At 54.4% G+C, this 24,000-nt stretch overlaps 1 protein-coding gene across 1 annotated transcript in view; it reads right to left on the reverse strand.

The window, feature by feature from the left end:
* Positions 1–16,978, reverse strand: part of LOC132813960 (rootletin-like) — a 60,306-nt gene extending 43,328 nt beyond the window's left edge. The window contains exons 1-2 of the mRNA XM_060823319.1: positions 16,828–16,978; positions 1,654–1,984 (exon numbers count right to left, since the gene is read on the reverse strand). Of these exons, the coding sequence (XP_060679302.1) occupies positions 1,654–1,661 (8 nt within the window). The 5' untranslated portion in view covers positions 1,662–1,984; positions 16,828–16,978. The remainder of the gene's footprint in view (positions 1–1,653; positions 1,985–16,827) is intronic.
* Positions 16,979–24,000: the final 7,022 nt, after the last annotated feature.

Consider the following 24,000-nt stretch of genomic DNA (forward strand, 5'->3'; position numbering starts at 1 on the left):
GATATCTCCCTTAGAGATTTACCAGGATGTTACCCTGGGGCTGGGAGAGATTTACCAGGATGTTACCCTGGGGCTGGGAGAGATTTACCAGGATGTTACCCTGGGACTGGGAGAGATTTACCAGGATGTCACCCTGGGGCTGGGAGAGATTTACCAGGATGTTACCCTGGGGCTGGGAGAGATTTACCAGGATGTTACCCTGGGACTGGGAGAGATTTACCAGGATGTTACCCTGGGGACTGGGAGAGATTTACCAGGATGTTACCCTGGGGTTGGGAGAGATTTACCAGGATGTTACCTGGGGCTGGGAGAGATTTACCAGGATGTTACCCTGGGGACTGGGAGAGATTTACCAGGATGTTACCCTGGGGACTGGGAGAGATTTACCAGGATGTTACCCTGGGGACTGGGAGAGATTTACCAGGATGTTACCCTGGGACTGGGAGAGATTTACCAGGATGTTACCCTGGGACTGGGAGAGATTTACCAGGATGTTACCCTGGGGACTGGGAGAGATTTACCAGGATGTTACCCTGGGGACTGGGAGAGATTTACCAGGATATTACCCTGGGGGCTGGGAGAGATTTACCAGGATGTTACCCTGGGGACTGGGAGAGATTTACCAGGATGTTACCCTGGGGACTGGGAGAGATTTACCAGGATGTTACCCTGGGGACTGGGAGAGATTTACCGTGAATTATCATTATGGACAGGAAGAACAAAGGCCCCATGCCTGTCTCTCAGCTCCCTGGGAGACTATCCGAATGGGAACCACCATTGCCCCCGAGAGACATTTCGGAAATCACACACACCGGGATATACTCACGACTGGACTGTTAAAGCTAGTACACTACTCCCAGGGACAGGGGGTTAGATACAGAGTAAAGCTCCCTCTACACTGTCCCCCCCACTCCCAGGAACAGGGGGTTAGATACAGAGTAAAGCTCCCTCTACACCGTCCCCACACTCCCAGGGACAGGGGGTTAGATACAGAGTAAATCTCCCTCTACACCGTCCCCACACTCCCAGGGACAGGGGGTTAGATACAGAGTAAAGCTCCCTCTACACCGTCCCCACACTCCCAGGGACAAGGGGTTAGATACAGAGTAAAGCTCCCTCTCCACCGTCCCCCCCAACTCCCAGGGAGAGGGGGTTAGATACAGAGTAAAGCTCCCTCTACACCGTCCCCCCACTCCCAGGGATTGGAGGGTTAGATACAGAGTAAAACTCCTTCTACACAGTCCCCCCCACTCCCAGGGACAGGGGGTTAGATACAGAGTAAAGCTCCCTCTACTCCGTCCCCCCTCTCCCAGGGACGGGGGGGTGGAGACACAGAGTAAAGCTCCCTCTACACCGTCCCCCAATGTCAAGGGATCCGAGCCAGAGTAAAGCTTCCTCTGCCCATTTCCCCGCTGCGAGCTAGAGAGCAAAGCTCCCTCTACCCCATTCCCAGGGACACCCTCCCCTCCCCCCACCCCCCCCACCCCCCAATCGCCTCAGTGCGTCCGCGCTCGGTTGGAGGTGAGGGCGAGGTGACGCACGAAACCCACCACCTCGCCCCCCGGCAGGAAGAGGAACACAGCGGCACCGGGCGTCACGCAGAGCGGCTGGCGACTCGAGGGGAGCCCTGGCCGAAATTCGGGAACCACCCACCTCACCATCGTCCCGGGAGCGAGCGTTCGACGAGAACGAATTCGGGGATGCCGTAGACTGCTCGACGCTCCTCTCCGTCTCTCTCTCTCTCTCTTTCACTCTCTCTCTCACTCTCTGTCTCTCTCTCTCTCTCTCTCACTCTCTGTCTCTCTCTGACTCTTTCCCTCTCTCTCTCTCTCTCTCTCTCCCCCTCTCTCTCTCTCACAAACACACTCTTTCCCCCTCTCTCTCTCTCTGTCTCTCTCTCTCTCTCTCTCTCTCTCTCTCTCTGACCCTCCAGGACAGAGAACGAACGAGGGAGAGGATGCGACGGCCAGGGAGCGAGAGGGAACTGGCCAGGGAGGGGGGGAAGGGGAAAACGAAATGTGCAAAAACGTGAACCAACGCACAATGAGGAAGTTTGAGACGAGAAATGTGCAAGCTGAGAACTTCGCAAATGACAGCGAGAGAGAGAGAGAGAGAGACGAAACAACGGTTTATATACAGAATAACAGATACCCGGGAGGGAGTTACAGACTGGAATCTAATCGAGGGGTTCGGGGTGGGGTTTATATACAGAATAACAGATACCCCGGGAGGGAGTTACAGACTGGAATCTAATCGAGGGGTTCGGGGTGGGGTTTATATACAGAATAACAGATACCCCGGGAGGGAGTTACAGACTGGAATCTAATCGAGGGGTTCGGGGTGGGGTTTATATACAGAATAACAGATACCCGGGAGGGAGTTACAGACTGGAATCTAATCGAGAGGTTCGGGGTGGTTTATATACAGAATAACAGATACCCCGGGGAGGGAGTTACAGACTGGAATCTAATCGAGGGGTTCGGGGGTGGGGTTTATATACAGAATAACAGATACCACGGGAGGGAGTTACAGACTGGAATCTAATCGAGGGGTTCGGGGTGGGGTTTATATACAGAATAACAGATACCCCGGGAGGGAGTTACAGACTGGAATCTAATCGAGGGGTTCGGGTGGGGTTTATATACAGAATAACAGATACCCCGGGAGGGAGTTACAGACTGGAATCTAATCGAGGGGTTCGGGGTGGGGTTTATATACAGAATAACAGATACCCCGGGAGGGAGTTACAGACTGGAATCTAATCGAGGGGTTCGGGGTGGGGTTTATATACAGAATAACAGATACCCCGGGAGGGAGGGAGGTACAGACTGGAATCTAATCGAGGGGTTCGGGGTGGTTTATATACAGAACAACAGATACCCCGGGAGGGAGTTACAGACTGGAATCTAATCGAGGGGTTCGGGGTGGGGTTTATATACAGAATAACAGATACCCCGGGAGGGAGTTACAGACTGGAATCTAATCGAGGGGTTCGGGGTGGTTTATATACAGAATAACAGATACCCCGGGAGGGAGTTACAGACTGGAATCTAACCGAGGGGTTCGGGGTGGGGTTTATATACAGAATAACAGATACCCCGGGAGGGAGTTACAGACTGGAATCAAATCGAGGGGTTCGGGGTGGTTTATATACAGAATAACAGATACCCCGGGTGGGAGTTACACACTGGAATCTAATCGAGGGGTTCGGGGTGCGGTTTATATACAGAATAACAGATACCCCGGGAGGGAGTTACAGACTGGAATCTAATCGAGGGGTTCGGGGTGGGGTTTATATACAGAATAACAGATACCCCGGGAGGGAGTTACAGACTGGAATCTAATCGAGGGGTTCGGGGTGGTTTATATACAGAATAACAGATACCCCGGGAGGGAGTTACAGACTGGAATCTAATCGAGGGGTTCGGGGTGGTTTATATACAGAATGACAGATACCCCGGGAGGGAGTTACAGACTGGAATCTAATCGAGGGGTTCGGGGTGCGGTTTATATACAGAATAACAGATACCCCGGGAGGGAGTTACACACTGGAATCTAATCGAGGGGTTCGGGGTGGTTTATATACAGAATAACAGATACCCCAGGAGGGAGTTACAGACTGGGATCTAATCGAGGGGTTCGGGGTGGGGTTTATATACAGAATAACAGATACTCGGGGAGGGAGTTACAGACTGGAATCTAATCGAGGGGTTCGGGGTGGGGTTTATATACAGAATAACAGATACCCCGGGAGGGAGTTACAGACTGGAATCTAATCGAGGGGTTCGGGGTGGGGTTTATATACAGAATAACAGATACCCCGGGAGGGTGTTACAGACTGGAATCTAATCGAGGGGTTCGGGGTGGGGTTTATATACAGAATAACAGATAACCCGGGAGGGAGTTACAGACTGGAATCTAATCGAGGGATTCGGGGTGGGGTTTATATACAGTATAACAGATACCCCGGGAGGGATTTACAGACTGGAATCTAATCGAGGGGTTCGGGGTGGGGTTTATATACAGAATAACAGATACCCGGGAGGGAGTTACAGACTGGAATCTAATCGAGGGGTTCGGGGTGGTTTATATACAGAATAACAGATACCCCGGGAGGGAGTTAGAGACTGGAATCTAATCGAGGGGTTCGGGGTGGGGTTTATATACAGAATAACAGATACCCCGGGAGGGAGTTACAGACTGGAATCTAATCGAGGGGTTCGGTGTGGGGTTTATATACAGAATACCAGATACCCCGGGAGGAGTTTACAGACTGGAATCTAATCGAGGGGTTCGGGGTGGTTTATATACAGAATAACAGATATCCCGGGAGGGAGTTACAGACTGGAATCTAATCGAGGGATTCGGGGTGGTTTATATAAAGAGTAACAGATACCCCGGGAGGGTGTTACAGACTGGAATCTAATCGAGGGGTTCGGGGTGGGGTTTATATACAGAATAACAGATACCCCCGGGAGGGAGTTACAGACTGGAATCTAATCGAGGGATTCGGGGTGGGGTTTATATACAGAATAACAGATACCCCGGGAGGGAGTTACAGACTGGAATCTAATCGAGGGGTTCGGGGTGGTTTATATACAGAATAACAGATACTCGGGGAGGGAGTTACAGACTGAAATCTAATCGAGGGGTTCGGGGTGTTTATATACAGAATAACAGATACCCGGGAGGGAGTTACAGACTGGAATCTAATCGAGGGGTTCGGGGTGGGGTTTATATACAGAATAACAGATACCCCGGGAGGGAGTTACAGACTGGAATCTAATCGAGGGGTTCGGGGTGGTTTATATACAGAATAACAGATACCCCGGGAGGGAGTTACAGACTGGAATCTAATCGAGGGGTTCGGGGTGGTTTATATACAGAATAACAGATACCCCGGGAGGGAGTTACAGACTGGGATCTAATCGAGGGGTTCGCGGTGGTTTATATACAGAATAACAGATACCCGGGAGGGAGTTACAGACTGGAATCTAATCGAGGGGTTCGGGGTGGGGTTTATATACAGAATAACAGATACCCCGGGAGGGAGTTACAGACTGGAATCTAATCGAGGGGTTCGGGGTCGTTTATATACAGAATAACAGATACCCGGGAGGGAGTTACAGACTGGAATCTGATTGAGGGGGTCGGGGTGGTTTATATACAGAATAACAGATACCCCAGGATGGAGTTACAGACTGGAATCTAATCGAGGGGTTCGGGGTGGGGTTTATATACAGAATAACAGATACCCTGGGGAGGGAGTTACAGACTGGAATCTGATTGAGGGGGTCGGGGTGGTTTATATACAGAATAACAGATACCCCAGGATGGAGTTACAGACTGGAATCTAACCGAGGGGTTCGGGGTGGTTTATATACAAAATAACAGATACCCCGGGAGGGAGGTACAGACTGGAATCTAATCGAGGGGTTCGCGGTGGTTTATATACAGAATAACAGATACCCCGGGAGGGAGGTACAGACTGGAATCTAATCGAGGGTTTCGGGGTGGTTTATATACAGAATAACAGATACCCCGGGAGGGAGTTACAGACTGGAATCAAATCGAGGGTGTCAGGATGGTTTATATACAGAATAACAGATACCCCGGGAGGGAGTTACAGACTGGAATCTAATCAAGGGGTTCGGGGGTGGGGTATATATACAGAATAACAGATACCCCGGGAGGGAGTTACAGACTGGAATCTAATCGAGGGGTTCGGGGTCGTTTATATACAGAATAACAGATACCCCGGGAGGGAGTTACAGACTGGAATCTGATTGAGGGGGTCGGGGTGGTTTATATACAGAATAACAGATACCCCAGGATGGAGTTACAGACTGGAATCTAATCGAGGGTATCGGGGTGGGGTTTATATACAGAATAACAGATACCCGGGAGGGAGTTACAGACTGGAATCTAATCGAGGGGTTCGGGGTGGGGTTTATATACAGAATAACAGATACCCCGGGAGGGAGTTACAGACTGGAATCTAATCGAGGGGTTCGGGGTGGGGTTTATATACAGAATAACAGATACCCCGGGAGGGAGTTACAGACTGGAATCTAATCGAGGGGTTCGGGGTGGGGTTTATATACAGAATAACAGATACACCGGGAGGGAGTTACAGACTGGAATCTAATCGAGGGGTTCGGGGTGGGTTATATACAGAATAACAGATACCCCGGGAGGGAGTTACAGACTGGAATCTAATCGAGGGGTTCGGGGTGGTTTATATACAGAATAACAGATACCCCGGGAGGGAGTTACAGACTGGAATCTAATCGAGGGGTTCGGGGTGGTTTATATACAGAATAACAGATACCCGGGAGGGAGTTACAGACTGGAATCTAATCGAGGGGTTCGGGGTGGGGTTTATATACAGAATAACAGATACCCCGGGAGGGAGTTACAGACTGGAATCTAATCGAGGGGTTCGGGGTGGGGTTTATATACAGAATAACAGATACCCCGGGAGGGAGTTACAGACTGGAATCTAATCGAGGGGTTCGGGGTGGTTTATATACAGAATAACAGATACCCCGGGAGGGAGTTACAGACTGGAATCTAATCGAGGGGTTCGGGGTGGTTTATATACAGAATAACAGATAGCCCGGGAGGGAGTTACAGACTGGGATCTAATCGAGGGGTTCGCGGTGGTTTATATACAGAATAACAGATACCCCGGGAGGGAGTTACAGACTGGAATCTAATCGAGGGGTTCGGGGTGGGGTTTATATACAGAATAACAGATACCCCGGGAGGGAGTTACAGACTGGAATCTAATCGAGGGGTTCGGGGTCGTTTATATACAGAATAACAGATACCCCGGGAGGGAGTTACAGACTGGAATCTGATTGAGGGGGTCGGGGTGGTTTATATACAGAATAACAGATACCCCAGGATGGAGTTACAGACTGGAATCAAATCGAGGGGTTCGGGGTGGGGTTTATATACAGAATAACAGATACCCTGGGGAGGGAGTTACAGACTGGAATCTAACCGAGGGGTTCGGGGTGGTTTATATACAAAATAACAGATACCCGGGAGGGAGTTACAGACTGGAATCTAATCGAGGGGTTCGGGGTGGTTTATGTACAGAATAATAGATACCCGGGAGGGAGTTACAGACTGGAGTCTAATCGAGGGGTTCGGGGTGGGGTTTATACATAGAATAACAGATACCCCGGGAGGGAGGTACAGACTGGAATCTAATCGAGGGGTTCGCGGTGGTTTATATACAGAATAACAGATACCCCGGGAGGGAGGTACAGACTGGAATCTAATCGAGGGTTTCGGGGTGGTTTATATACAGAATAACAGATACCCCGGGAGGGAGTTACAGACTGGAATCAAATCGAGGGTGTCAGGATGGTTTATATACAGAATAACAGATACCCCGGGAGGGAGTTACAGACTGGAATCTAATCAAGGGGTTCGGGGGTGGGGTATATATACAGAATAACAGATACCCCGGGAGGGAGTTACAGACTGGAATCTAATCGAGGGGTTCGGGGTCGTTTATATACAGAATAACAGATACCCCGGGAGGGAGTTACAGACTGGAATCTGATTGAGGGGGTCGGGGTGGTTTATATACAGAATAACAGATACCCCAGGATGGAGTTACAGACTGGAATCTAATCGAGGGTATCGGGGTGGGGTTTATATACAGAATAACAGATACCCCGGGAGGGAGTTACAGACTGGAATCTAATCGAGGGGTTCGGGGTGGGGTTTATATACAGAATAACAGATACCCCGGGAGGGAGTTACAGACTGGAATCTAATCGAGGGGTTCGGGGTGGGGTTTATATACAGAATAACAGATACCCCGGGAGGGAGTTACAGACTGGAATCTAATCGAGGGGTTCGGGGTGGGGTTTATATACAGAATAACAGATACCCCGGGAGGGAGTTACAGACTGGAATCTAATCGAGGGGTTCGGGGTGGTTTATATACAGAATAACAGATACCCCGGGAGGGAGTTACAGACTGGAATCTAATCGAGGGGTTCGGGGTGGTTTATATACAGAATAACAGATACCCCGGGAGGGAGTTACAGACTGGAATCTAATCGAGGGGTTCGGGGTGGGGTTTATATACAGAATAACAGATACCCCGGGAGGGAGTTACAGACTGGAATCTAATCGAGGGGTTCGGGGTGGTTTATATACAGAATAACAGCTCCCCGGGAGGGAGTTACAGACTGGAATCTAATCGAGGGGTTCAGGGTGGGGTTTATATACAGAATAACAGATACCCCGGGGAGGGAGTTACAGACTGGAATCTAATCGAGGGGTTCGGGGTGGGGTTTATATACAGAATAACAGATACCACGGGAGGGAGTTACAGACTGGAATCTAATCGAGGGGTTCGGGGTGGTTTATATACAGAATAACAGATACCCCGGGAGGGAGTTACAGACTGGAATCTAATCGAGGGGTTCGGGGTGGTTTATATACAGAATAACAGATACCCCGGGAGGGAGTTACAGACTGGGATCTAATCGAGGGGTTCGCGGTGGTTTATATACAGAATAACAGATACCCCGGGAGGGAGTTACAGACTGGAATCTAATCGAGGGGTTCGGGGTGGGGTTTATATACAGAATAACAGATACCCGGGAGGGAGTTACAGACTGGAATCTAATCGAGGGGTTCGGGGTCGTTTATATACAGAATAACAGATACCCCGGGAGGGAGTTACAGACTGGAATCTGATTGAGGGGGTCGGGGTGGTTTATATACAGAATAACAGATACCCCGGGAGGGCGTTACAGACTGGAATCTAATCGAGGGGTTCGGGGTGGGGTTTATATACAGAATAACAGATACCCCAGGATGGAGTTACAGACTGGAATCTAATCGAGGGGTTCGGGGTGGGGTTTATATACAGAATAACAGATACCCTGGGGAGGGAGTTACAGACTGGAATCTAACCGAGGGGTTCGGGGTGGTTTATATACAAAATAACAGATACCCGGGAGGGAGTTACAGACTGGAATCTAATCGAGGGGTTCGGGGTGGTTTATGTACAGAATAATAGATACCCGGGAGGGAGTTACAGACTGGAGTCTAATCGAGGGGTTCGGGGTGGGGTTTATACATAGAATAACAGATACCCGGGAGGGAGGTACAGACTGGAATCTAATCGAGGGGTTCGCGGTGGTTTATATACAGAATAACAGATACCCCGGGAGGGAGGTACAGACTGGAATCTAATCGAGGGTTTCGGGGTGGTTTATATACAGAATAACAGATACCCCGGGAGGGAGTTACAGACTGGAATCAAATCGAGGGTGTCAGGATGGTTTATATACAGAATAACAGATACCCCGGGAGGGAGTTACAGACTGGAATCTAATCAAGGGGTTCGGGGGTGGGGTATATATACAGAATAACAGATACCCGGGAGGGAGTTACAGACTGGAATCTAATCGAGGGGTTCGGGGTCGTTTATATACAGAATAACAGATACCCCGGGAGGGAGTTACAGACTGGAATCTGATTGAGGGGGTCGGGGTGGTTTATATACAGAATAACAGATACCCCAGGATGGAGTTACAGACTGGAATCTAATCGAGGGGTTCGGGGTGGGGTTTATATACAGAATAACAGATACCCCGGGAGGGAGTTACAGACTGGAATCTAATCGAGGGGTTCGGGGTGGGGTTTATATACAGAATAACAGATACCCCAGGATGGAGTTACAGACTGGAATCTAATCGAGGGTATCGGGGTGGGGTTTATATACAGAATAACAGATACCCCGGGAGGGAGTTACAGACTGGAATCTAATCGAGGGGTTCGGGGTGGGGTTTATATACAGAATAACAGATACCCCGGGAGGGAGTTACAGACTGGAATCTAATCGAGGGGTTCGGGGTGGGGTTTATATACAGAATAACAGATACCCCGGGAGGGAGTTACAGACTGGAATCTAATCGAGGGGTTCGGTGGGGGTTATATACAGAATAACAGATACCCCGGGAGGGAGTTACAGACTGGAATCTAATCGAGGGGTTCGGGGTGGGGTTTATATACAGAATAACAGATACGCCGGGAGGGAGTTACAGACTGGAATCTAATCGAGGGGTTCGGGGTGGTTTATATACAGAATAACAGATACCCCGGGGAGGGAGTTACAGACTGGAATCTAATCGAGGGGTTCGGGGTGGTTTATATACAGAATAACAGATACCCCGGGAGGGAGTTACAGACTGGAATCTAATCGAGGGGTTCGGGGTGGTTTATATACAGAATAATAGATACCCCGGGAGGGAGTTACAGACTGGAATCTAATCGAGGGGTTCGGGGTGGTTTATATACAGAATAACAGATACCCCGGGGAGGGAGTTACAGTCTGGAATCTAATCGAGGGGTTCGGGGTGGGGTTTATATACAGAATAACAGATACCCCGGGAGGGAGTTACAGACTGGAATCTAATCGAGGTGTTCGGGGTGGGGTTTATATACAGAATAACAGATACCCCGGGGAGGGAGTTACAGACTGGAATCTAATCGAGGGGTTCGGGGTGGTTTATATACAGAATAACAGATACCCCGGGAGGGAGTTACAGACTGGAATCTAATCGAGGGGTTCGGGGTGGTTTATATACAGAATAATAGATACCCCGGGAGGGAGTTACAGACTGGAATCTAATCGAGGGGTTCGGGGTGGTTTATATACAGAATAACAGATACCCCGGGGAGGGAGTTACAGTCTGGAATCTAATCGAGGGGTTCGGGGTGGGGTTTATATACAGAATAACAGATACCCCGGGGGGGAGTTACAGACTGGAATCTAATCGAGGGGTTCGGGGTGGTTTATATACAGAATAACAGATACCCCGGGAGGGAGTTACAGACTGGAATCTAATCGAGGGGTTCGGGGTGGTTTATATACAGAATAACAGATACCCGGGAGGGAGTTACAGACTGGAATCTAATCGAGGGGTTCGGGGTGGTTTATATACAGAATAACAGATACCCGGGAGGGAGTTACAGACTGGAATCTAATCGAGGGGTTCGGGGTGGGGTTTATATCCAGAATAACAGATACCCCGGGAGGGAGTTACAGACTGGAATCTAATCGAGGGGTTCAGGGTGGGGTTTATATACAGAATAACAGATACCCCGGGAGGGAGTTACAGACTGGAATCTAATCGAGGGGTTCGGGGTGGGGTTTATATACAGAATAACAGATACCACGGGAGGGAGTTACAGACTGGAATCTAATCGAGGGGTTCGGGGTGGGGTTTATATCCAGAATAACAGATACCCCGGGAGGGAGTTACAGACTGGAATCTAATCGAGGGGTTCGGGGTGGGGTTTATATACAGAATAACAGATACCCCGGGAGGGAGTTACAGACTGGAATCTAATCGAGGGGTTCGGGGTGGGGTTTATATACAGAATAATAGATACCCCGGGAGGGAGTTACAGACTGGAATCTAATCGAGGGGTTCGGGGTGGTTTATATACAGAATAACAGATACCCCGGGGACGGAGTTACAGACTGGAATCTAATCGAGGGGTTCGGGGGGTTTATATACAGAATAACAGATACCCCCGGGAGGGAGTTACAGACTGGAATCTAATCCAAGGGTTCGGGGTGGTTTATATACAGAATAACAGATACCCCGGGGAGGGAGTTACAGACTGGAATCTAATCGAGGGGTTCGGGGTGGGGTTTATATACAGAATAACAGATACCCCGGGAGGGAGTTACAGACTGGAATCTAATCGAGGGGTTCGGGGTGGGGTTTATATACAGAATAACAGATACCCCGGGAGGGAGTTACAGACTGGAATCTAATCGAGGGGTTCGGGGTGGTTTATATACAGAATAACAGATACCCCGGGAGGGAGTTACAGACTGGAATCTAATCGAGGGGTTCGGGGTGGTTTATATACAGAATAACAGATACCCGGGAGGGAGTTACAGACTGGAATCTAATCGAGGGGTTCGGGGTGGTTTATATACAGAATAACAGCTCCCCGGGAGGGAGTTACAGACTGGAATCTAATCGAGGGGTTCGGGGTGGGGTTTATATACAGAATAACAGATACCCGGGAGGGAGTTACAGACTGGAATCTAATCGAGGGGTTCGGGGTGGGGTTTATATACAGAATAACAGAGACCCCGGGAGGGAGTTACAGACTGGAATCTAATCGAGGGGTTCGGGGTGGTTTATATACAGAATAACAGATACCCCGGGAGGGAGTTACAGACTGGAATCTAATCGAGGGGTTCGGGGTGGGGTTTATATACAGAATAACAGATACCCCGGGAGGGAGTTATAGACTGGAATCTAATCAAGGGGTTCGGGGTGGTTTATATACAGAATAACAGATACCCCGGGAGGGAGTTACAGACTGGAATCTAATCGAGGGGTTCGGGGTGGGGTTTATATACAGAATAACAGATAACCCGGGAGGGAGTTACAGACTGGAATCTAATCGAGGGGTTCGGTGTGGGGTTTATATACAGAATAACAGATACCCCGGGAGGGAGTTACAGACTGGAATCTAATCGAGGGGTTCGGGGTGGGGTTTATATACAGAATAACAGATAACCCGGGAGGGAGTTACAGACTGGAATCTAATCGAGGGGTTCGGGGTGGGGTTTATATACAGAATAACAGATACCCCGGGAGGGAGTTACAGACTGGAATCAAATCGAGGGGTTCGGGGTGGGGTTTATATACAGAATAACAGATACCGGGAGGGAGTTACAGACTGGAATCTAATCGAGGTGTTCGAGGTGGTTTATATACAGAATAACAGATACTCCGTGAGGGAGTTACAGACTGGAATCTAATCGAGGGGTTCGGGGTGGGGTTTATATACAGAATAACAGATACCCCGGGAGGGAGTTACAGACTGGAATCTAATCGAGGGGTTCGGGGTGGTTTATATACAGAATAACAGATACCCCGGGAGGGAGTTACAGACTGGAATCTAATCGAGGGGTTAGGGGTGGTTTATATGCAGAATAACAGATACCCCGGGGAGGGAGTTACAGACTGGAATCTAATCGAGGGGTTCGGGGTGGGGTTTATATACAGAATAACAGATACCCCGGGAGGGAGTTACAGACTGGAATCTAATCGAGGGGTTCGGGGTGGTTTATATACAGAATAACAGATACCCCGGGAGGGAGTTACAGACTGGAATCTAATCGAGAGGTTCGGGGTGGGGTTTATATACAGAATAACAGATACCCCGGGAGGGAGTTACAGACTGGAATCTAATCGAGGGGTTAGGGGTGGTTTATATGCAGAATAACAGATACCCCGGGAGGGAGTTACAGACTGGAATCTAATCGAGGTGTTCGAGGTGGTTTATATACAGAATAACAGATACCCCGTGAGGGAGTTACAGACTGGAATCTAATCGAGGTGTTCGAGGTGGTTTATATACAGAATAACAGATACTCCGTGAGGGAGTTACAGACTGGAATCTAATCGAGGGGTTCGGGGTGGGGTTTATATACAGAATAACAGATACCCCGGGAGGGAGTTACAGACTGGAATCTAATCGAGGGGTTCGGGGTGGGGTTTATATACAGAATAACAGATACCCCGGGAGGGAGTTACAGACTGGAATCTAATCGAGGGGTTCAGGGTGGTTTATATACAGAATAACAGATACCCCGGGAGGGAGTTACAGACTGGAATCTAATCGAGGGGTTCGGGGTGGGGTTTATATACAGAATAACAGATACCCCGGGAGGGAGTTACAGACTGGAATCTAATCGAGGGGTTCGGGGTGGGGTTTATATACAGAATAACAGATACCCCGGGAGGGAGTTACAGACTGGAATCTAATCGAGGGGTTCGGGGTGGTTTATATACAGAATAACAGATACCCCAGGAGGGAGTTACAGACTGGAATCTAATCGAGGGGTTCGGGGTGGGGTTTATATACAGAATAACAGATACCCGGGAGGGAGTTACAGACTGGAATCTAATCGAGAGGTTCGGGGTGGGGTTTATATACAGAATAACAGATACCCCGGGAGGGAGTTACAGACTGGAATCTAATCGAGGGGTTAGGGGTGGTTTATATGCAGAATAACAGATACCCCGGGGAGGGAGTTACAGACTGGAATCTAATCGAGGGGTTCGGGGTGGGGTTTATATACAGAATAACAGATACCCCGGGAGGGAGTTACAGACTGGAATCTAATCGAGGGGTTCGGGGTGGTTTATATACAGAATAACAGATACCCCGGGGAGGGAGTTACAGACTGGAATCTAATCGAGGGGTTCGGGGTGGTTTATATACAGAACAACAGATACCCCGGGAGGGAGTTACAGACTGGAATCTAATCGAGGGGTTCGGGGTGGGGTTTATATACAGAATAACAGATACCCCGGGAGGGAGGGAGGTACAGACTGGAATGTAATCGAGGGGTTCGGGCTGGTTTATATACAGAACAACAGATACCCCGGGAGGGAGTTACAGACTGGAATCTAATCGAGGGGTTCGGGGTGGGGTTTATATACAGAATAACAGATACCCCGAGCGGGAGTTACAGACTGGAATCAAATCGAGGGGTTCGGGGTGGTTTATATACAGAATAACAGATACCCCGGGTGGGAGTTACACACTGGAATCTAATCGAGGGGTTCGGGGTGGGGTTTATATACAGAATAACAGATACCCCGGGAGGGAGTTACAGACTGGAATCTAATCGAGGGGTTCGGGGTGGGGTTTATATACAGAATAACAGATACCCCGGGAGGGAGTTACAGACTGGAATCTAATCGAGGGGTTCGTGGTGGTTTATATACAGAATAACAGATACCCCGGGAGGGAGTTACAGACTGGAATCAAATCGAGGGGTTCGGGGTGGTTTATATACAGAATGACAGATACCCCGGGAGGGAGTTACAGACTGGAATCTAATCGAGGGGTTCGGGGTGCGGTTTATATACAGAATAACAGATACCCCGGGAGGGAGTTACAGACTGGAATCTAATCGAGGGGTTCGGGGTGGTTTATATACAGAATAACAGATACCCGGGAGGGAGTTACAGACTGGAATCTAATCGAGGGGTTCGGGGTGGGGTTTATATACAGAATAACAGATACTCGGGGAGGGAGTTACAGACTGGAATCTAATCGAGGGGTTCGGGGTGCGGTTTATATACAGAATAACAGATACCCCGGGAGGGAGTTACACACTGGAATCTAATCGAGGGGTTCGGGGTGGTTTATATACAGAATAACAGATACCCCAGGAGGGAGTTACAGACTGGAATCTAATCGAGGGGTTCGGGGTGGGGTTTATATACAGAATAACAGATACCCCGGGAGGGAGTTACAGACTGGAATCTAATCAAGGGGTTCGGGGTGGTTTATATACAGAATAACAGATACCCCGGGAGGGAGTTACAGACTGGAATCTAATCGAGGGGTTCGGGGTGGGGTTTATATACAGAATAACAGATACCCCGGGAGGGAGTTACAGACTGGAATCTAATCGAGGGGTTCGGGGTGGGGTTTATATACAGAATAACAGATACTCGGGGAGGGAGTTACAGACTGGAATCTAATCGAGGGATTCGGGGTGGTTTATATAAAGAATAACAGATACCCCGGGAGGGAGTTACAGACTGGAATCTAATCGAGGGGTTCGGGGTGGGGTTTATATACAGAATAACAGATACCCCGGGAGGGTGTTACAGACTGGAATCTAATCGAGGGGTTCGGGGTGGGGTTTATATACAGAATAACAGATACCCCGGGAGGGGGTTACAGACTGGAATCTAATCGAGGGATTCGGGGTGGGGTTTATATACAGAATAACAGATACCCCGGGAGGGAGTTACAGACTGGAATCTAATCGAGGGGTTCGGGGTGGTTTATATACAGAATAACAGATACCCCGGGAGGGAGTTACAGACTGGAATCGAATCGAGGGGTTTGGGGTGGTTTATATACAGAATAACAGATACCCCGGGAGGGAGTTACAGACTGGAATCTAATCGAGGGGTTCAGGGTGTGGTTTATATACAGAATAACAGATACCCCGGGAGGGAGTTACAGACTGGAATCTAATCGAGGGGTTCAGGGTGTGGTTTATATACAGAATAACAGATACCCCGAGCGGGAGTTACAGACTGGAATCTAATGGAGGGGTTCGGGGTGTGGTTTATATACAGAATAACAGATACCCGGGAGGGAGTTACAGACTGGAATCTAATCGAGGGTTTCGGGGTGTGGTTTATATACAGAATAACAGATACCCCGGGAGGGAGTTACAGACTGGAATCTAATCGAGGGGCTCGGGCTGGTTTATATACAGAATAACAGATACCCCGGGAGGGAGTTACAGACTGGAATCTAATCGAGGAGTTCGGGGTGGTTTATATAAAGAATAACAGATACCCCGGGAGGGAGTTACAGACTGGAATCTAATCGAGGGGTTCGGGGTGGGGTTTATATACAGAATAACAGATACCCCGGGAGGGAGTTACAGACTGGAATCTAATCGAGGGGTTCGGGGTGGGGTTTATATACAGAATAACAGATACCCCGGGGAGGGAGTTACAGACTGGAATCTAATCGAGGGGTTCGGGGTGGGGTTTCTATACAGAATAACAGATACCCCGGGAGGGAGTTACAGACTGGAATCTAATCGAGGGGTTCGGGGTGGGGTTTATATACAGAATAACAGATACCCCGGGAGGGAGTTACAGACTGGAATCTAATCGAGGGGTTCGGGGTGGGGTTTATATACAGAATAACAGATACCCCGGGAGGGAGTTACAGACTGGAACCTGATCGTGCGTTAATGTCGTTTACCTCTCTATGTTGGATTCCCGTTTTCCTGGCTGGCTCTAATCTCCGGCTACGGTTTCTCCCGTGAGTTGCTGGTCCCTGGAGTCCTGCACCATTTCCCCGTTACTCCTGCGCTGTTCCAGTCTCTCCGCGCTCCCCACCCCTTCCCACTTGCCCCCGGACGCCCGGATTCCTGCGGAGCTTTGTCCCGGACTCTCGGGTCCCCTGGCGAGGGACGCTCTCTGACCCAGAGGGAGTGAACGGAGAGGGTGAGAGAGGGCGTGAGTCCTCTCGTTGGGAAGGTGTGGATAACATCAGGGATTGAGGAAGTGAGAGGTGTAATTAAATAGGGAGGGAACGCTGTACATGCACTGGGAATGACCTTCGAATAGACAGAGGGAGAGAGAGAGGGAGAGAGAGAGAGAGAGAGGGAGCGAGAGAGAGAGAGAGGGAGGGAGAGAGAGGGAGGGAGAGAGAGAGAGAGGGAGAGAGAGGGAGAGAGAGAGAGGGAGAGAGAGAGGGAGAGAGAGAGAGAGAGGGACAGAGAGAGAGGGAGAGAGAGAGATAAAGTGCTTTTATTGGTAGCGCTGACCCTCCCTCAGCACCGACCCTCCCTCAGCCCCGACCCTCCCTCAGCCCTGACCCTCCCTCAGCACCGACCCTCAGCACTGACCCTCCCTCAGCCCCGACCCTCCCTCAGCACCGACCCTTCCACAGCACAGACCCTCAGCATTGACCCTCCCTCAGCACCGACCCTCCCTCAGCCCTGACCCTCCCTCAGCACTGACCCTCCCTTAGCACCGACCCTCCCTCAGCACCGACCCTCCCTCAGCCCTGACCCTCCTTCAGCCCTGACCCTCCCTCAGCACTGACCCTCCCTCAGCACCGACCCTCCCTCAGCACCGACCCTCCCTCAGCCCCGACCCTCCCTCAGCCCTGACCCTCCCTCAGCCCTGACCCTCCCTCAGCACCGACCCTCCCTCAGCACCGACCCTCCCTCAGCCCTGACCCTCCCTCAGCACCGACCCTCCCTCAGCCCTGACCCTCCTTCAGCCCTGACCCTCCCTCAGCACTGACCCTCCCTCAGCCCCGACCCTCCCTCAGCACCGACCCTTCCACAGCACAGACCCTCAGCATTGACCCTCCCTCAGCACCGACCCTCCCTCAGCCCTGACCCTCCCTCAGCACTGACCCTCCCTCAGCACCGACCCTCCCTCAGCGCCGACCCTCCCTCAGCGCCGACCTCCCTCAGCGCCGACCCTCCCTCAGCGCCGACCTCTCTCAGCACCGACCCTCCCTCAGCCCTGACCCTCCCTCAGCCCTGACCCTCCCTCAGCGCCGACCTCCCTCAGCCCTGACCCTCCCTCAGCGCCGACCTCTCTCAGCACTGACCCTCCCTCAGCACCGACCCTCCCTCAGCCCTGACCCTCCCTCAGCACCGACCCTCCCTCAGCCCCGACCCTCCCTCAGCGCTGACCCTCCCTCAGCCCTGACCCTCCCTCAGCACCGACCCTCCCTCAGCGCCGACCCTCCCTCAGCGCCGACCCTCTCTCAGCCCTGACCCTCCCTCAGCGCCGACCCTCTCTCAGCACTGACCCTCCCTCAGCACCGACCCTCCCTCAGCCCTGACCCTCCCTCAGCACCGACTCTCCCTCAGCACCGACCCTCCCTCAGCCCTGACCCTCCTTCAGCCCTGACCCTCCCTCAGCACTGACCCTCCCTCAGCACCGACCCTCCCTCAGCCCTGACCCTCCCTCAGCACCGACCCTCCCTCAGCCCTGACCCTCCCTCAGCACCGACCCACCCTCAGCCCTGACCCTCCCTCAGCACCGACCCTCCCTCAGCACTGACCCTCCCTCAGCACCGACCCTCAGCACTGACCCTCCCTCAGCCCCGACCCTCCCTCAGCACCGACCCTTCCACAGCACAGACCCTCAGCATTGACCCTCCCTCAGCACCGACCCTCCCTCAGCCCTGACCCTCCCTCAGCACTGACCCTCCCTTAGCACCGACCCTCCCTCAGCACCGACCCTCCCTCAGCCCTGACCCTCCTTCAGCCCTGACCCTCCCTCAGCACTGACCCTCCCTCAGCACCGACCCTCCCTCAGCACCGACCCTCCCTCAGCCCCGACCCTCCCTCAGCCCTGACCCTCCCTCAGCCCTGACCCTCCCTCAGCACCGACCCTCCCTCAGCACCGACCCTCCCTCAGCCCTGACCCTCCCTCAGCACCGACCCTCCCTCAGCACTGACCCTCCCTCAGCACCGACCCTCAGCACTGACCCTCCCTCAGCCCCGACCCTCCCTCAGCACCGACCCTTCCACAGCACAGACCCTCAGCATTGACCCTCCCTCAGCACCGACCCTCCCTCAGCCCTGACCCTCCCTCAGCACTGACCCTCCCTCAGCACCGACCCTCCCTCAGCGCCGACCCTCCCTCAGCGCCGACCCTCCCTCAGCCCTGACCCTCCCTCAGCGCCGACCTCCCTCAGCGCCGACCCTCCCTCAGCGCCGACCTCTCTCAGCACCGACCCTCCCTCAGCCCTGACCCTCCCTCAGCCCTGACCCTCCCTCAGCGCCGACCTCCCTCAGCCCTGACCCTCCCTCAGCGCCGACCTCTCTCAGCACTGACCCTCCCTCAGCACCGACCCTCCCTCAGCCCCGACCCTCCCTCAGCGCTGACCCTCCCTCAGCCCTGACCCTCCCTCAGCACCGACCCTCCCTCAGCGCCGACCCTCCCTCAGCGCCGACCCTCTCTCAGCCCTGACCCTCCCTCAGCGCCGACCCTCTCTCAGCACTGACCCTCCCTCAGCACCGACCCTCCCTCAGCCCTGACCCTCCCTCAGCACCGACCCTCCCTCAGCCCTGACCCTCCCTTCGCCCTGAACCTCCCTCAGCACCGACCCTCCCTCAGCACCGACCCTCCCTCAGCCCTGACCCTCCCTCAGCACCGACCCTCCCTCAGCACTGACCCTCCCTCAGCACCGACCCTCAGCACTGACCCTCCCTCAGCCCCGACCCTCCCTCAGCACCGACCCTTCCACAGCACAGACCCTCAGCATTGACCCTCCCTCAGCACCGACCCTCCCTCAGCCCTGACCCTCCCTCAGCACTGACCCTCCCTCAGCACCGACCCTCCCTCAGCGCCGACCCTCCCTCAGCGCCGACCCTCCCTCAGCCCTGACCCTCCCTCAGCGCCGACCTCCCTCAGCGCCGACCCTCCCTCAGCGCCGACCTCTCTCAGCACCGACCCTCCCTCAGCCCTGACCCTCCCTCAGCCCTGACCCTCCCTCAGCGCCGACCTCCCTCAGCCCTGACCCTCCCTCAGCGCCGACCTCTCTCAGCACTGACCCTCCCTCAGCACCGACCCTCCCTCAGCCCCGACCCTCCCTCAGCGCTGACCCTCCCTCAGCCCTGACCCTCCCTCAGCACCGACCCTCCCTCAGCGCCGACCCTCCCTCAGCGCCGACCCTCTCTCAGCCCTGACCCTCCCTCAGCGCCGACCCTCTCTCAGCACTGACCCTCCCTCAGCACCGACCCTCCCTCAGCCCTGACCCTCCCTCAGCACCGACCCTCCCTCAGCCCTGACCCTCCCTTCGCCCTGAACCTCCCTCAGCACCGACCCCCTCTCAGCCCCGACCCTCTCTCAGCCCCGACCCTCCCTCAGCACTGACCCTCCCTCAGCCCTGACCCTCCCTCAGCACCGACCCTCCCTCAGCACCGACCTTCCCTCAGCGCCCACCCTCCCTCAGCACCGACCCTCCCTCAGCACTGACCCTCCCTCAGCCCTGACCCTCCCTCAGACCTGACCCTCCCTCAGCACCGACCCTCCCTCAGCCCTGACCCTCCCTCAGCACCGACCCTCCCTCAGCACCGACCCTCCCTCAGCCCTGACCCTCCCTCAGCACCGACCCTCCCTCAGCCCTGACCCTCCCTCAGCACCGACCCTCCCTCAGCTCCGACCCTCCCTCAGCACCGACCCTCCCTCAGCACCGACCCTCCCTCAGCCCTGACCCTCCCTCAGCACCGACTATCCCTCAGCCCTGACCCTCCCTCAGCACCGACCCTCCCTCAGCACCGACCCCTCCCTCAGCGCTGACCCTCCCTCAGCCCTGACCCTCCCTCAGCACCGACCCTCCCTCAGCCCCGACCCTCCCTCAGCCCTGACCCTCCCTCAGCACCGACCCTCCCTCAGCACTGACCCTCCCTGAGCACCGACCCCTCCCTCAGCACCGACCCTCCCTCAGCACCGACCCTCCCTCAGCACCGACCCTCCCTCAGCCCTGACCCTCCCTCAGCACCGACCCTCCCTCAGCACTGACCCTCCCTCAGCACCGACCCTCCCTCAGCACTGACCCTCCCTGAGCACCGACCCCTCCCTCAGCACCGACCCTCCCTCAGCACCGACCCTCCCTCAGCACCGACCCTCCCTCAGCCCTGACCCTCCCTCAGCACCGACCCACCCTCAGCCCTGACCCTCCCTCAGCGCCGACCCTCCCTCAGCCCCGACCCTCCCTCAGCACCGACCCTCAGCACTGACCCTCCCTCAGCCCTGACCCTCCCTCAGCCCTGACCCTCCCTCAGCACCGACCCTCCCTCAGCCCTGACCCTCCCTCAGCCCCGACCCTCCCTCAGCCCTGACCCTCCCTCAGCGCCGACCTCCCTCAGCCCTGACCCTCCCTCAGCCCTGACCCTCCCTCAGCACTGACCCTCCCTCAGCCCTGACCCTCCCTCAGCCCTTACCCTCCCTCAGCCCTGACCCTCCCTCAGCCCTGACCCTCCCTCAGCCCTTACCCTCCCTCAGCACCGACCCTCCCTCAGCCCTGACCCTCCCTCAGCACCGACCCTCCCTCAGCCCTGACCCTCCCTCAGCCCTGACCCTCCCTCAGCCCTGACCCTCCCTCAGCCCTTACCCTCCCTCAGCACTGACCCTCCCTCAGCCCCGACCCTCCCTCAGCACCGACCCTCCCTCAGCCCTGACCCTCCCTCAGCCCTGACCCTCCCTCAGCACCGACCCTCCCTCAGCCCCGACCCTCCCTCAGCACTGACCCTCCCTCAGCACTGACCCTCCCTCAGCACCGACCCTCCCTCAGCACCGACCCTCCCTCAGCCCTGACCCTCCCTCAGCACTGACCCTCCCTCAGCACCGACCCTCCCTCAGCCCCGACCCTCCCTCAGCGCCGACCCTCCCTCAGCGCCGACCCTCCCTCAGCACCGACCCTCCCTCAGCACCGACCCTCCCTCAGCCCCGACCCTCCCTCAGCACTGACCCTCCCTCAGCACCGACCCTCCCTCAGCCCCGACCCTCCCTCAGCACTGACCCTCCCTCAGCCCCGACCCTCCCTCAGCCCTGACCCTCCCTCAGCACCGACCCTCCCTCAGCCCTGACCCTCCCTCAGCCCTGACCCTCCCTCAGCCCTTACCCTCCCTCAGCCCTGACCCTCCCTCAGCACTGACCCTCCCTCAGCACTGACCCTCCCTCAGCCCCGACCCTCCCTCAGCACTGTCCGATACCAACTGGACAGAGCGATGTTGCATCGCAAGGTCACAGTTCCCAGATGAAGATGTGCTCCCTACCCTGGACGGCCACTCTGCCCTTCTGCTGGCTTGCTCTCCCTCCATCCCCAACAACGTTGGACTCTCTCGTTTCCCCTGCCCCGCCAGCCTTGGGAATTGGTTCTCTCGCCCCCCCCCCTTCCCCCCCCCCCCCCACTATCAACATCCTGGGGGTCACCGTCTCCAACAAGAGAGAGTCTAACCATCGCCCCCTTGACGTTCAATGGTGTTACCGTCACTGAATCCCCCTTCCCCCCCACTATCAACATCCTGGGGGTCACCGTCTCCAACGAGAGAGAATCTAACCATCGCCCCCCTTGACGTTCAATGGTGTTACCGTCACTGAATCCCCCTTCCCCCCCCACTATCAACATCCTGGGGGTCACCGTCTCCAACAAGAGAGAATCTAACCATCGCCCCCTTGACGTTCAATGGCGTTACCGTCACTGCTGCACTGAGGAAGGAGCGATAAATAAACTCATTGGACTGTACCTGGGTGATGTCTGGACATTATCCAACTCAGTCAGTCCCCTGTTGGACATCCACCTTCTCCTCCATGTGGTCAATGTCTCCACCTGCTGGTCGCCGCCTGCGTTGCGGTGCCGGGCCCCCCCGCCACCCTCTGTTGGATGTGGCCGGTAGTGCAGGCGTTGCGGCCCTGGCCGCTGGCTCCCTCTGTTGGATGCAACAGGCATTGTCCTGTCCCCTCAGTTGGGTTGGGTTGGGTTGGCACTCGCGAGTGGTTTCCAGGAGGGCATGACCCACGAGGGGCTTGGGTGGTCAGGTGGCGATGGAGGAGAGAGGCAGGAGGGTGAAATGGGGGTGTTGGAGGTGCAGGGAAAGGTTGTGGGGGGTCATTTTCTTTGCAAGGCTGAGAGGTGACCCTTGTAGAGGGTGATAAATTCAACCCACCCTAACCTACCCATCCCTGGGCACTATGGGACACTGTCCCCACGGCCAACCCACCCTAACCTACACATCCCTGGGGCACTATGGGACACTGTCCCCACGGCCAACCCACCCTAACCTACACACCCCTGGGGCACTATGGGACACTGTCCCCACGGCCAACCCACCCTAACCTACACATCCCTGGGGGACTATGGGACACTGTCCCCACGGCCAACCCACCCTAACCTACAAATCCCTGGGGCACTATGGGGCACTGTCCCCACGGCCAACCCACCCTAACCTACACATCCCTGGGGCACTATGGGACACTGTCCCCACGGCCAACCCACCCTAACCTACACATCCCTGGGGCACTATGGGACACTGTCCCCACGGCCAACCCACCCTAACCTACACATCCCTGGGGCACTATGGGACACTGTCCCCACGGCCAACCCACCCTAACCTACACATCCCTGGGGCACTATGGGACACTGTCCCCACGGCCAACTCACCCTAACCTACACACCCCTGGGGCACTATGGGACACTGTCCCCACGGCCAACCCACCCTAACCTACACATCCCTGGGGCACTATGGGACACTGTCCCCACGGCCAACCCACCCTAACCTGCACATCCCTGGGGCACTATGGGACACTGTCCCCACGGCCAACCCACCCTAACCTACACATCCCTGGGGCACTATGGGACACTGTCCCCACGGCCAACCCACCCTAACCTACACATCCC

Source organism: Hemiscyllium ocellatum, unplaced genomic scaffold, assembly GCF_020745735.1.
Source record: "Hemiscyllium ocellatum isolate sHemOce1 unplaced genomic scaffold, sHemOce1.pat.X.cur. scaffold_578_pat_ctg1, whole genome shotgun sequence".
In the NCBI taxonomy this organism is placed as follows: domain Eukaryota; kingdom Metazoa; phylum Chordata; class Chondrichthyes; order Orectolobiformes; family Hemiscylliidae; genus Hemiscyllium; species Hemiscyllium ocellatum.